General features: G+C 38.2%; 1 protein-coding gene across 1 annotated transcript; it reads right to left on the bottom strand.

Moving 5' to 3' along the window:
• Window positions 1-425: 425 nt before the first annotated feature.
• Window positions 426-2,900, bottom strand: LOC145269191 (uncharacterized). Its single transcript, XM_080124806.1, has one exon. It carries the CDS (start codon window positions 2,862-2,864, stop codon window positions 426-428), a length of 2,439 nt encoding a protein of 812 aa, XP_079980932.1. The 5' UTR covers window positions 2,865-2,900.
• Between the last annotated feature and the right edge of the window lie 10,312 nt (window positions 2,901-13,212).

The following is a 13,212-nucleotide window of genomic DNA, read 5'->3' on the forward strand; positions in this document are numbered from 1 at the left end:
TAAGGCTGCAGACTTCTGCCAATAGATACTTCGTATCACAGTAAATTAAACAGCAAAATTCAAAAGTATTTATTTAAATAGCTAGGTCTGCATATGTTTAACTCAAATTTAGAAAAACATTCCTTCTGCCATGTAGATAAATCCGGTATTATCATCCGTGAAACACCACAAAAGTTTTCAGCTAAAATTTCCCACAAACTTCAGTATACAAGGCCTACAAACTGACCTAAAACATTATACAGTATATAAAAAACATAGCAGCAGCCAATGCTACTTATAATATGTATAAGGTATGAATGCTGAAAATACTTGTATGATTTTCCTGGGTTTTAAAAATGTTAGCACTAATACGAAACACATACGTATACAAAGAATGCAGCAGTCAGCGAGCAATGGGACTCTAAATATGTAGGAAGGTACAGTAGTTAAATGAAAGTATATAGGAATGTACATAATTGCTGATCATCAACCCTTTCACATTCTGGGCAAACATACAATTTCTGCCTAAATTTCTGATCAACACAACTCTGAATCCATTTATAAGTATGATGAGAAAACTTATCCCTTATCAATACAAGATTGCATTCTGCATCCAAGACAATTGAGCCCATATTCTCAGGTGATTTTATATAAATATTATGAAGAATATTTTCCATAGACCAATATTCTTCCTTAACAACTGCCTCAAATGAAATCCTTTTCCTTTGCTCATCTGGTAGTAAAGAAAAGGACACGAGTTGCTTTCTTCTCCTCTTTGTAAAATTTTGTTGTTGATTTGGCCGTCCCCTTATAGCAATCTTAGTTGGTGCAGTATATTGAAAGTCATCCATAAGATGAACTGAATTTTCTGTCTGAAGTTGGAGGGCTGTTGTTTGAGTCTCACAGTCATTAGTACTAATGGATTCAACCATTGGCATATCATTGTTTTCCAAACTTTGATCAATATTGGAGTTTACTTTATTCTCTTCCCAGTGCTCAGTTTCAAATTCCTGTTGAATTAGACCACTGTTTCTAGTAATCTCAGCCTGTTCAATTTGGATTTGAATATTATCACCTTGTTTCCATTCATGTAGCAAATCTACTAAAAACTTCTGCTTCCCTTCAAATTCCTCAGTTCCTAATAAAGATAGGTAGGATGAAAACTCCTTCATTAATGCTTGTGAACATTTATATTTGTCCTCAACAGTACGTATTTTCTTTGTAACATTTTTTAATACAGCACTTGATGTAGGTATCGGTATATCATCAGAACTATTCTGCAGTCTAGACTTCTTGAATCTTTGAGAACAAATGGTTTCTGCAAATATTGAAAGATTATTTGTCATTCTAAACTTGAATATATGTCTACATGGTAAAATATATATTGAGTAGAATAAACAGGAACAATGAGATGAATTAGTTGTATCCTTGATAGTTGCATTTTCTTTGCGTGCCAACTGAAGCTGACAATGCACTTGTTTAGCCGCATGAGGAAGTAATTTTCTGAAAATTTCTGTAGCCTCAGGTGTATCATCTTTAGTGTGATACTGCCGTGTAATCCATGTTTTGTTGTCACTATCCAAAGATGCTTTGAATATCTCCTTGTCATATGCCAATAATCCTTTCACCGATTCAGAAAGACTTTTCTGAACATTAAGGAACACCTTGATTTTTTGGTGATATGATTCTGCGTGGTTTGTTGTATCAACTCCAAATGTAGCTGTAGCTTCATTCTTACAAAATGCCCATAACTTAGGCATAGACCACCAATTTTTTTCAAAGTACACTCTTCCTGTATCAGGCAACAAATTTGAAATTGATGTTTTCAAGTTCTCATACTCTTCCTCCTCCATTGTTCTCCTTTGTTTCATGAATAGGTTATGCACTGTATCTTGGCATGCTTTATTTGAGACGTATGTAGCCAAGGCTTTCTTGATAGCTGAGCTTGCATGGAATGCACATATATGAATTGGGACAGCTGGAAATGTCTCTCTTAAGGCCTTTATCTCAGAAAAATCTTTGTCCACAATAAAAAGAAGTGTTGCATCACAGATATATCCTTCCTTGAATTTTTCCATAATTGGAATTAAACATTCTGCTGTTTCATTGCTGGTGTAGGAGTGGAAAACAGGGATGCCTCGATTGTTAGAATCAATTGCATGAATTGTTAATAATGGCATTAAACTAGAATTTGTCTTATATGTGAAGTCCATGACAATAACTTCAGGATATTTTTGTAGCAGTGACAATTGCTCTTTTGTCTGAAATGATAGAGATATTAAAGAACCATCTTCTGTCTTCTGAATGTGGTACATACCACCATTATTTTTTATGGACATCATTGTTGACTGTATTTCTTCATTGTCAGTACCAGTAATAGGCTTCACTTTTTGCTTCAAGTTGTACACAGTATGTGGTCTGACATTTTTGTTATATTTCTGCTGCAAATAATTCTTGATTTCAATAGGTTTTGCCATTTGGAACTTCAAAATATTGGTATCATTTTCATCCAACTCAATGCGACGGTTTTCTGGATAAAAGGATGCAATTTCCTTGTTGACAGGATGGTTGTGTGTATCACTAAATACAGTAATCTTCATGCATATAGTACCTTCTCTTTGCAATTGTACACGCAAGCTTGCTGTACATCCTTGCTTGAATGATGACTGATTAACACGCACTCCTTTGCTGTCACTTGGCCTAATCTTACCCTGTTTGCATCGGTATCTTATACTTTGATATGGAAAATCACCGTTTGTAGCTGAATCCTTATTCTTCTCACTTCCGTAAGTCACAAATAGTGCACCTGTTGCCTTTTCATAGCTTGTAATTGCCCCACGTAATGCTTCAAATGTTGGGAATGTATTACCTTGTATCAAATTCATTGTGTTTAATTCAATACTGAAAAGAAATATGATGCAGAAATACATCTCAATAATTATTGTGACTAAAAATGGGATTTATAATTAATGTTCAAATATTAATTAAGTGATATGAGGAAATAATTAAAAGAACACGAGTTTCCAAGTAACAAAAGACTAATCAGAAAAGCAATTAATTATCGTTGCATAAAAGTAAAAATGACATCGTGCATTCACCTACATCTAGACAATAATTTGTAAAACATAATTCACGCGTTTCCGTTAATAGATCGTTTTAACTAGCAATGCCAAACCATTTTTTTACATCCAAGAAACTCAAATTAAACATTATCAAGAAGAGTATAACAAATAAATATGGTCTTTAGTTTTCTTTAAATCGGTTCATTAGAACTGGAGTTATGACCATTCAAAGTATCGGAAAATGCATGGTTCACTAGACATTTTGTCTTCAGTCAGTCCTATTCAAATGCACATAAGCTTGTGACTGAAAATGGTAGGAGAGTTTTATCTTTTGTTTATAGGAGATTTTATCAACGTTGGTGTAAAGCGCACGTTGGCAAAAATTCTAATATTATTTTCAATTTCGCGTTACTTTTATAGCTGCTAGCATAAAATATTTGGTATTTGTTTTTTTTTTTTTCAATCCTCAAAAAATCTGTTCAAATTAACAATTTTAAGGTGGGGGGAGGCAACTAACTTTTTAAGCGGGGGGGGGGGGAACTTCTTGGCAAAAATTCTAATATTATTTTCAATTTCGCGTTACTTTTTATAGCTGCTAGCGGCGTGTTAACACAGTTTCAATATTATCTTACCTTTAGAAAGCGCAAATTTTGAGATCAATACCGTCGACTCGACAACTTCCGGTTTCGCCGCCGGCCGGCTGCGAATAGCATTTTAGAATAGCCGCAGCCGGCTGCGAATAGTCACTTCGTTGTTTTTTATGAAATTGTTTTTTATAACAATGAATGGACATATTTTTAATTTTTTTAATTTTTTTTTGTTTTATGAAAAGAAAGTTTCAATTTTTTTTTTACTTCCTTTTTATTTTTTCTGTTTTTTATAACAATGAATGGACATATTTTTAATTTTTTTTATTTTTGTTTGTTTTTATGAAAATAAAGTTTCATTTTTTTTTTTTTTTTTTTTTTTCTTACTTCGTTTTTATTTTTTTTGTTAAGGATTCAAGTCCTATAGATTTCACTGACATGTTGGAGAAATGTTTCAAAATTCTCCATCCCCCTGTCTGCTGTCATGTGGTATGCCTCCCGGTACATTGCTTCATCAACGTGGGACCATTTCATGTCTCCGGAAGACCCATAGATGTATTTTATGCGCCTTTTAATTCTTGACCAGTACCCTTCAATACTGTTTGTGCAGACTCCAGTTACAGGGTCAACGAAATGTTCCGAATGGTTGACTGTCCCGTGCACATATCCGAGATTTCCTAAATTAGAATAGCTCCGCCACTGGTCTGTATAAATTGTTGACCCGACAGCAACACATTCCACAATTACTTGCTCCAATGTTCTTACTGAGCGGTCCGAGATTCGCCGCAGGAATCCTTTCCTTTGGGTTCGGTCATAGAACCCTACAACCCATATCTGGTTTGTCACTCGGCCAATGTTATACTTCCTCTTAAATAATAGACTCTCGTCTATTTCTACAACATGTCCCGGACCGCCTAGCTTTTCTCAGTCTTTCAGCATTTTACTGGAGCAAATATCCCGGCAATACTGATACCACTGGATACATGTTTTCTCGCTAATGCCAATGGCGTTTGCCGACCCTGTAACAGGAGTTTGTGTTACGAAGTCGTATATTATTTGTAACAGTGTGGAAATGGTCACTTTTGCGTGTTCAAAAAATGTACCACTCCGTAATGATGTGATTTTTTTGCAGCGGCAGCATCTCCAACAGAAGCCATCCAGTTTGGCTTTCCCATATTTCTGCAGGGCCATGTCATGGCCACATGAACAAACCTTACTTTGCGCTATCAAATTCTTCTCCCTGGCATAATCTATTGGCGTTTCATTCATTTTCTTCATTAACTCCCACCTTGGGTTTCCGGAGGTAGCAATAATTAAAAATTAATTACCACGTGTTCACAATGGAAAAATAACTAGTCTTAATAAAAACAAAAAAAAAGCGCAATAAAAGGGCAATAAAAAAAATGCAATTTCTTGACATTCACTTCCGTTCTCCGAAAGTGAGTGACCAATTTGCCAGAAGGAAATTTTTTTTTTCTTCATAATCTGATAGATTGTGTAAAATCGATACGTTTATTTCATAAAACACACATAAGAATAAACTTTAAAAAAAAAATTCATTGTTATAAAAAACAATCGATGGTTACAAAATGGGTGACCAGTTTACCAGAATGTTGTAAATCTATAGGACTTGAATCCTTAACAAAAAAAATAAAAACGAAGTAAAAAAAAAAAAAAAAATGAAACTTTCTTTTCATAAAAACAGAAAAAAATTTAAAAAATTAAAAATATGTCCATTGTTATAAAAAACAATTTCATAAAAAACAAACGTCGCGAGTTGAACAACTCCCCCCCTGTAATTTTTTTCACCGATAGTTTTAATTAAATCTTTCGCTGGATTTATATTGTTTACACACTAATCTATCAGATTATGAGAAAAAAAAAAAAAAAATATCGATGGTTACAAAATGGGTGACCAGTTTACCAGAACGTTGTAACTAAAAAGTGAGCACCCCTTTCAAATGTCGAAATAATGATAAATTATTTTTTTTTTTTATATATAATCTATTAGATTAGTGTGTAATCAATGAAAATCCAGCAAAAGAATTTAATGAAACTATCGGTAAAAAAAAATTACGGGGGGGGGGGGGGTGAGTTGTTCAACTCGACCTGAAACTTTTTTTTTTTTTTCATTACAACAATAGTTATCGACCCCGGTTCTTTGGCTGACAAACGACATCTGTCGGCGGTTCTTGAAACTAAATTACACGCATTCGCTTCATGTTACTGACATGCAGAAGTGCCAATGGTGCCATAGGTGTTATTGTAAATTAACACTCTTAGCTAATTCCGTAAAATGAGATTCTACTTTTTTAGGCGAATTTGCACCCTCCCCAAGTTAAGAATGACCGTACAACTAAATAAACGTCAGACACAAGGGCAAGGAAGACAACAGCAGAACAAAGAAGAATGACAAACGCGGGTAGTTTAGGTTAAAAACGAAGTTTCGCCTTTTATTTAGGCAAACAAAAGGGTGGTAAATGTGAATTTTCCGCTGGGCGACGTTGGTCCGGGGTCCATCGCCGGTGTATTCCGTCAGGGGGATGCTTGTCGGTTCGCCGTGAGCTGGAATGCTGGGATGACGTCGGAGAAGTCGGCGTGGTAACTGGTGCGGGTGATCGGTCGACTTGGGTCCGACTGGGACTGTACTGATGTGTAAGCGTCAGGTTATGAGAGGAATGGACGGACGAATTGGCAACACCGAGGGTTCGGTGTTCATCAGGTACGGACGGGCGCTCGGATCGGATAGACACTGAGAAGGAGGCGTCAGTGTATACGAGATACGGACGACATGGAGACCGGAGTTGTGGTGATGAGGTGGACTTCTACGGCTGGAGACCGGAGCCACGGTATAGTGGTGGTGGACTGGACTGCTACAGTGAAGAGACTGGAGTCACAGTGAATGCGCGAGCGTCGAACGGTGAGGAGACCGTGAGAAAGTGCAGAGCTTTGCCGAGACCAAGCTCCCGAGTGGTGGAAAATATCGCCGTATATTCGGGGGACTGCTAGTCACATGGAGTGGGCCGGACGTTGTTTCTAAACAACAGTAAATATCAATTCTAGGATGTGTTCTTTACAAACAGTCGATGCTGAAGGAGTTCGTTGTTTGTATTTAACAAAGTTTTTCCAGGAAATTAAAGTTCGTTGTTTTGTTTTTGTTGTAGAAAAGATGTCTTTTTTAAATTTCTTTTCTAAAACGGGGCTCTGAAATCACGTGACGGCTGCTGATATTACTGGCTACTGCTGATTTCGGCCGAGGCTGTCAGTGGCCGGTCGTCTGTTGTGCTGTTGTTGTTGTTGTTGTTGTTGTTAGCGGCCGAGCCGTGACACTATCACCATTTTGTGGTAAGTAAATTTCAAGAATCGCCGACAGATGTCGTTTGTCAGCCAAAGAACCGGGGTCGATAACTATTGTTGTAATGAAAAAAAAAAAAAGTTTCATTCAACACACAAAACTAAAAACACAAAGAAATGAAAAAAGTTGGGAAATTATTTTAATATTCAAGAAATTATTAATAAATGTGTAGTAATGTCTTTTATTTCAATATAAGAATAATTTCAATATTTCATATATATAATATTTCAATATAAGAAAAGAAAAAGTCGATAAAATTGACACATAAACAGTAAAAAAAAAGATAGATATTAATAAATGTTTAGTAATGTATTTTATTTCAATATTCATAAACATTAACGTCATTTAAAGAGTAAAAAAAATTTAAAAAATCGATAAAAGTGATTAAAAGTGATATATTATTAATGTGTAGTAATGTATTTTATTTCAATATTCATAAACAGTAAAACAATGTCGATAAAAAGTTGTTACTATGGCAACTAAAACATGTCCTTTGCGGCTGCGCGGGGAGAAGTCATTGTTTTTTTAGGGTGTTCGGCAGGGAACTCTTACCGCGACCAGTACCCAGTAATACAAACCCACAAAAAGATTCTAAAAAGTTGTCAGACAAATAAATGGGGGGTTGTATTACTGTACACATAGATTCGAAAAAGTTGTCAAAAAATAAATATAACAAATAAATGTTATCAAAGGCAAGATAAGTTACTTTTCTGCCAAACTGGATATATTTTTGTGTTTTTATTCAATGTAACATGTTTATTCAGCTCGAAAAACATACAGTGTTTACCGATGTATTCGAAAATTCAAGATGGCGTCTCACACTCTCTTTAACACGGTAAGTTTGGGGAAAGGTGTTATAAATAAAAAAAACTATACAAAATACTATTAAAAACCCGCCGAATGTATGTCAACCTATGTCACGGTAACATATATTGAGCGAGTTTTAAACAGTATTTTATCCGGTTTTTTATTTATAACACCTTTTCCCAAACTTACGGTGTTAAAGAGAGAATCGGACGCCATCTTGAATGTTCCAATAGATCGGTAAACGCTGTATGGTTTTCGAGCTGAATAAACATGTTACATTGAATAAAAACACGAAGAATATATCCAGTTTGGCAGAAAAGTAACTTATCTTGCCTTTGATAACATTTATTTGTTATATATTTGTGTTTTGACAACTTTTTCGAATCTGTGTGTACAGTAATACAAACCCAAAAGAATTTACTTATTTACTGTTGTTTATAAAAGGGTAAAATCAATTTTTCTACCTCGCCGACTATGTTGTCTAATTTATTTGGAATCGTTTATTCGGTAAAGAAAAAAAAAACGCAGAAAACAAACAAAAAACATGTCGAGTGTTACGTGAGAACGAGAAATAATGTCCGGTATATCACATCTTAGAGGTCTTGATAATCGCTAAAAAATAGAAAATTAAAGAAATTACTGCGGGAGATTTGGTTTTAAAAAGAAAATAATAAATTTTGGTAAATATCCAGATACGCTACTACAGAACACCGACCACTCTAATTTGTTTTTATTATAGGTAATTGAGGTCGCTGACAACGAATCTGATAGTCAAACTCGGGGCAAATTTGCATGGTATTAACCCCTGAACCCACAAACTACTTTCCACCATTTTGCAGCTTCCGTTTATGCTACGCGCATGCACGTTGTAGCATAAATGACGGCTTCACCCAGCAAACTACGTTGGGGGGAGGGGATTTTTTTTTTTCCAGGACATAGAATTTTCTAATTTTCAAAAAGTAACGCACCGACATTTACCAATTAGAACACCATTTAACATTTTCCGAAGATTTTACTGTGTACATTGGGGGCACGAGCGATGTGATGTTGGGGCGCGTGTGCCCCAACATCACATCCCCCCCCCCCCGCTCGTGCCCACAATGTACACAGTAAAATCTTCGGAAAATGTTAAATGGTGTTCTAATTAGTAAATGTCGGTTCGTTACTTACGGAAAAACATTTAACTAAACTGCAAAAGCACCTATTAAGCCACATAAGTTCTATAATTGAATCCTCCCCCCCCCCCGCAAAAAAAGAATGAAAAACATAAAGATGTTTGGTGCTTATGTTTTTGTAAACCACATTAAAAACTACGCGAGACAAAAAAAAAAAAGTCCCTCTCTTGACCCATTCTTTTACATCACGCCACAGCATTTCGATATTTTTAGTATGTATTTCCATGTCTTTTGGATTAACAAAATTCTCAGAGTGGTTTATGGTATAATGTTTGAACGAATGCTGTTCGATATTAGTATATGCTCTACATGAATCACTGTATATGATAGACCCAGGCAGAATAAATTTTTTTATTAACGGAATTAGGGTTTCCGCATTCCTTCTATCTTCTGGTTCTAACAGTGGGATGATAAAACTACGTTTAGAAACGCGTTCAATTCCGCCAAACAGCCAAATCTGCTTAAGAATGCGTCCTCTGTTGTACTTTCGACTAACTAGAAGGGTCTCATCTATTTCGACTTGCACACCGACACCTATTTGTTTTTGGTTTTTTATTCACTCGTCGGTGATTTCTGAGCAGAAGGATCTCCAATCTACTGATGTTGTCATAGATATGTCCAAATTATGTGTGACTGTCTTATGCTTCCATGAATAGTTTAGGAAATTATTAGTAAATAAAATTACTTTCCACGCAGGAATGCGTGCCTTCTCCAAAAAGGTACCTTTTTTGTCACTCACTGTGAAACCACAATATCTTTTTTTGGGTTTGTATTACTGTACACATAGATTCGAAAAAGTGGTCAAAAAATGAAATATACTACAAAGAAATATTAACAGCAGCTATAAAAGTTACTTTGCAACCTACCTGAATAATTTATTAGTGTTTTTAAGTAGTTTTAAATGCTCTTTATTGCATACCAAATATTAACTTTTTACGAGTCGTAAGAATTCAAAATGGCCAAAATTACTACCCCCCCCTTCTTCTTCGAAGAGAGAAGCCTCGTTTTCAAATTATACTTTGCGCATATTTTTGGGGGAGGAGCTTGCCTCGTTTTCAGGACGTGTCTCTGCGGACATTTTGCGTTTACATTTTTTTTAGAAGTTCCGTCCTCGTAATGAAAGTATTTGTAAACATTACATTTAATTTAGATATTTATTGCGCACAAATGCTTTTTACTTTTTTTTGGGGGGGGGGGATAACATAAAGTGGTCAAAACTCTGGACTAAAAACGAGTCAGGGCTGACGTTCGTTCCTGTCACCCAAAATTCTTTTTCCTAAGTAACATCCAAGAACCAGTCAAGACTTGCTTCTCTCACCCGACACACATGCTACACTGACACCCACCTTTCAACAAAGTCTGACGGAGAGAGTCTAACTCTCTCGGCCTTGATACGATCCTTCAAATAATGACGGAAGAGTCGTATAAGGTCGAGGGGAGCAAAGTCCTCAGATCCATAGACCACTTTCATACGGGTGTTCCAGATAACACCTCTCATCACAGCTAGCAAGGTCAAACACAAATCTTTTCTGAGCCTATCCATTGTCGGAGCCCAATTGCTACAGACATTAATAGGAACCAAAGTTAATGAGGATGTGTTCAGTATGCGGACCATGAGACCTGTAACAAACTCAATCAGCGGCGTCACGATGCGACAATAAACGAAGGCGTGACATAGTCTCGTCCTCATCGCCGCACCGTTTACAAATAGGTGAGTCCACCAAGCCAGCTGAGTGGAGTCTCTTACCGACCCAGAGAGCATCCCGAATTACCAGCCAGGTCAAGGAAGCCTCGTCGTTAGTGAGGCATCCTGACCCAGGCGCCCAAGGCCAGATTGAGCGGAGCTGCTCCTTCGTCAAAGGGAGCCTCCCACCGATGACATCCGTTACGGATCCCCTCACTAAAACCCGATATAATGCCTTTCAGGACAACAGCAGAGTGTTAGAGAGGCTTTCCTTCACTCTTTAGAGGGACTTCAGTGCGCGCCGGCACTCGCGATAGAAGGGACATTCACCTCGAGGCAATCTGTGTGTCACCACCTCGGAGTAGTGCATCCCTCTCAAAGCCGGGAAGGCTTTCTTAGTGTCCTCCATCCAGAGGCCACCGTTTTCCCTATCTTGTGTGCACATTCGATCTAGGTAGTAGAGCCGTTGCGTGTATAGCCGAATCTCTACGTTTGGCATACCTAGACCGCCTTCAGAAGGATGTAGGTAGCAGACATCGCGACAGACCTTAGGGGCCCTTCCAAACCATAAGAAGTTGAAAAGAGCCCTCTGCAAATATAGCAGTGTATCTGACGGGATTGGAAGCACTGATAGACGATAAATAGCGATTGGATAGATGTGGGTATTACACACCTCCGCTCGCCCCTTTAATGAAAGGTTTCTACTGATCCACCGTGAAGCTGCAAACCGTACCGCTTTCAGAACCTCCGACCAATTTTTCTCCAGCTGGAGGTCAGGACCAAACCAGATGCCGAGTATCTTGCAAGGCCCATCGCTCCAGGCACCAATGCGCAAACCCGAAGACTTGTCGCAGTTAATTTTGGCCCCTGTTACCGTTTCATACAATCTGATTTCTACACTGACGACACTAATCTCAGCACTGCTCGTTACAAGCACAGTTACGTCGTCGGCATAGGCGGAGTACTTCGCCTGGGCATCCACACCTGGCAAAGTGATTCCGCGTAGGACCGGATTCACCCTTAGCCTGCGCAAAAATGGCTCGATCGCAAGCACATATAGCATGGGTGATAACGGGCACCCTTGACGAATGGAACGTGACAAACTGAAGGGTCTCGACCTTTTCCCATTTACTTCTACCATCACCGCAGGGTTAGAGAGAAGATGAACCCAAGAGCGGAATTGCGGGCCAAAACCGCCCACCGATAAAACAGCCCCCAAGTACCGATGGTCAACTCTATCGAAGGCTTTGGACTGATCTAAATTGATCAGCGCGGCCTGTGTCGACTTTTTCTATCATCAGGCGTATCGAGTGCAAGTTATCCTGGATTGTCCTGCCCTTCACGGCACACGTTTGCTCAGGGCTAATAAGACGAGCCAGGACAAGCTGCAGACGATTTGCGAGAATCTTGGCTAAAATCTTTAACTCAGCGTTAAGCATCGTTAAGGGCCTGAAATTACCTAACCCATCCCCACCATCTTTGCTTATCTGATGCCGTAGTTTGTTACCAAATCCAGGCTCATTAGCAGAACATCCTTTAACCTTTTTCTAGCAAAGATGCTTTTACTAGTCATCGTTTCTGACAAAATCCATGACAGTACTACTTGTGCATCTGTTACCACACACAACCTAGAAAGGCGGACACCCTTGCATCCCACCAAGATAGTGGGCAAACACTTCAGAGCAAGAAATACTGCCATTATTTCTGGTTCTAGTTTGGTGAACGTCCATTCACCGAAGAATTTATATCCAATAGAAATTTCACAATCTGATGATGATCTTGGGGAAAGTGAACCGAGTCAGGCAGGTGCATCCTCTCCTGTTGCTGCAGGTAGCAGTCAAAACCAGGAATCCTCTAGTTCATTTTCGGAAGGAGATGGCACCATTTGGTTGTGTCCTGCCTGCAATAGACCTCCAGGGAACCAAGATATGATATGCTGCAATTCCTGTGATGAGTGGTATCATTTTGAGTGTGTTGGAATTGACTTGGCTCCACCCGCTAGACAGAAATGGTACCGCAGTGATTGTGCACCTCAAAAGAGACGAAGGGGTGGACCTAGTCTGTTACCTGCTCAATAGAAGTAGTCTTGGGTAGGACTATAGACAACCGACAGTGAAGCCTAGGCTAAGGGACAGAATGAGGGTACCCTGAACAACTGTTACCTCCAGGTGGCCCTTCACTGAGGCCTAGCACCAGTTAGTCCTCTGCAGGGTCACGCCAACTTAGTTTTTTTTATGAAGATATATATATATAAAAAAATGCACCTTTTCTTACTTTTTTTTTTGTTGGGAGAGTGTGGTGTATAATACATACCTTACCTGAGTGTAACTGTCGGAGGTGAGGATGCTCTTCCAACAATCAAGAAGAACAATAGCCTTGTGGTTATTTATACTAATAGAGTAAGGTAATTGTTATAAAAATCTTCCTCCTTTGTGAAGAGTTACTTATTCCTTTATTTTTATGTTACTGTGGTTACAAGACCTGAGAAGAAGGTCGCGAAGAAGATTGTATTTTTTTCGCAACCTCACTTCAGGTTAGCTACTCTCAGTTATATGACTTTTTT

This window comes from Euprymna scolopes, chromosome 45 (assembly GCF_053919585.1).
Source record: "Euprymna scolopes isolate OS-2025 chromosome 45, ASM5391958v1, whole genome shotgun sequence".
In the NCBI taxonomy this organism is placed as follows: Eukaryota; Metazoa; Mollusca; class Cephalopoda; order Sepiida; family Sepiolidae; genus Euprymna; species Euprymna scolopes.

What these genes read in the sequence shown, in the direction of transcription:
- LOC145269191 (XM_080124806.1), bottom strand. Translation starts at nt 2,864, where the DNA reads ATGAATTTGATACAAGGTAATACATTCCCAACATTTGAAGCATTACGT.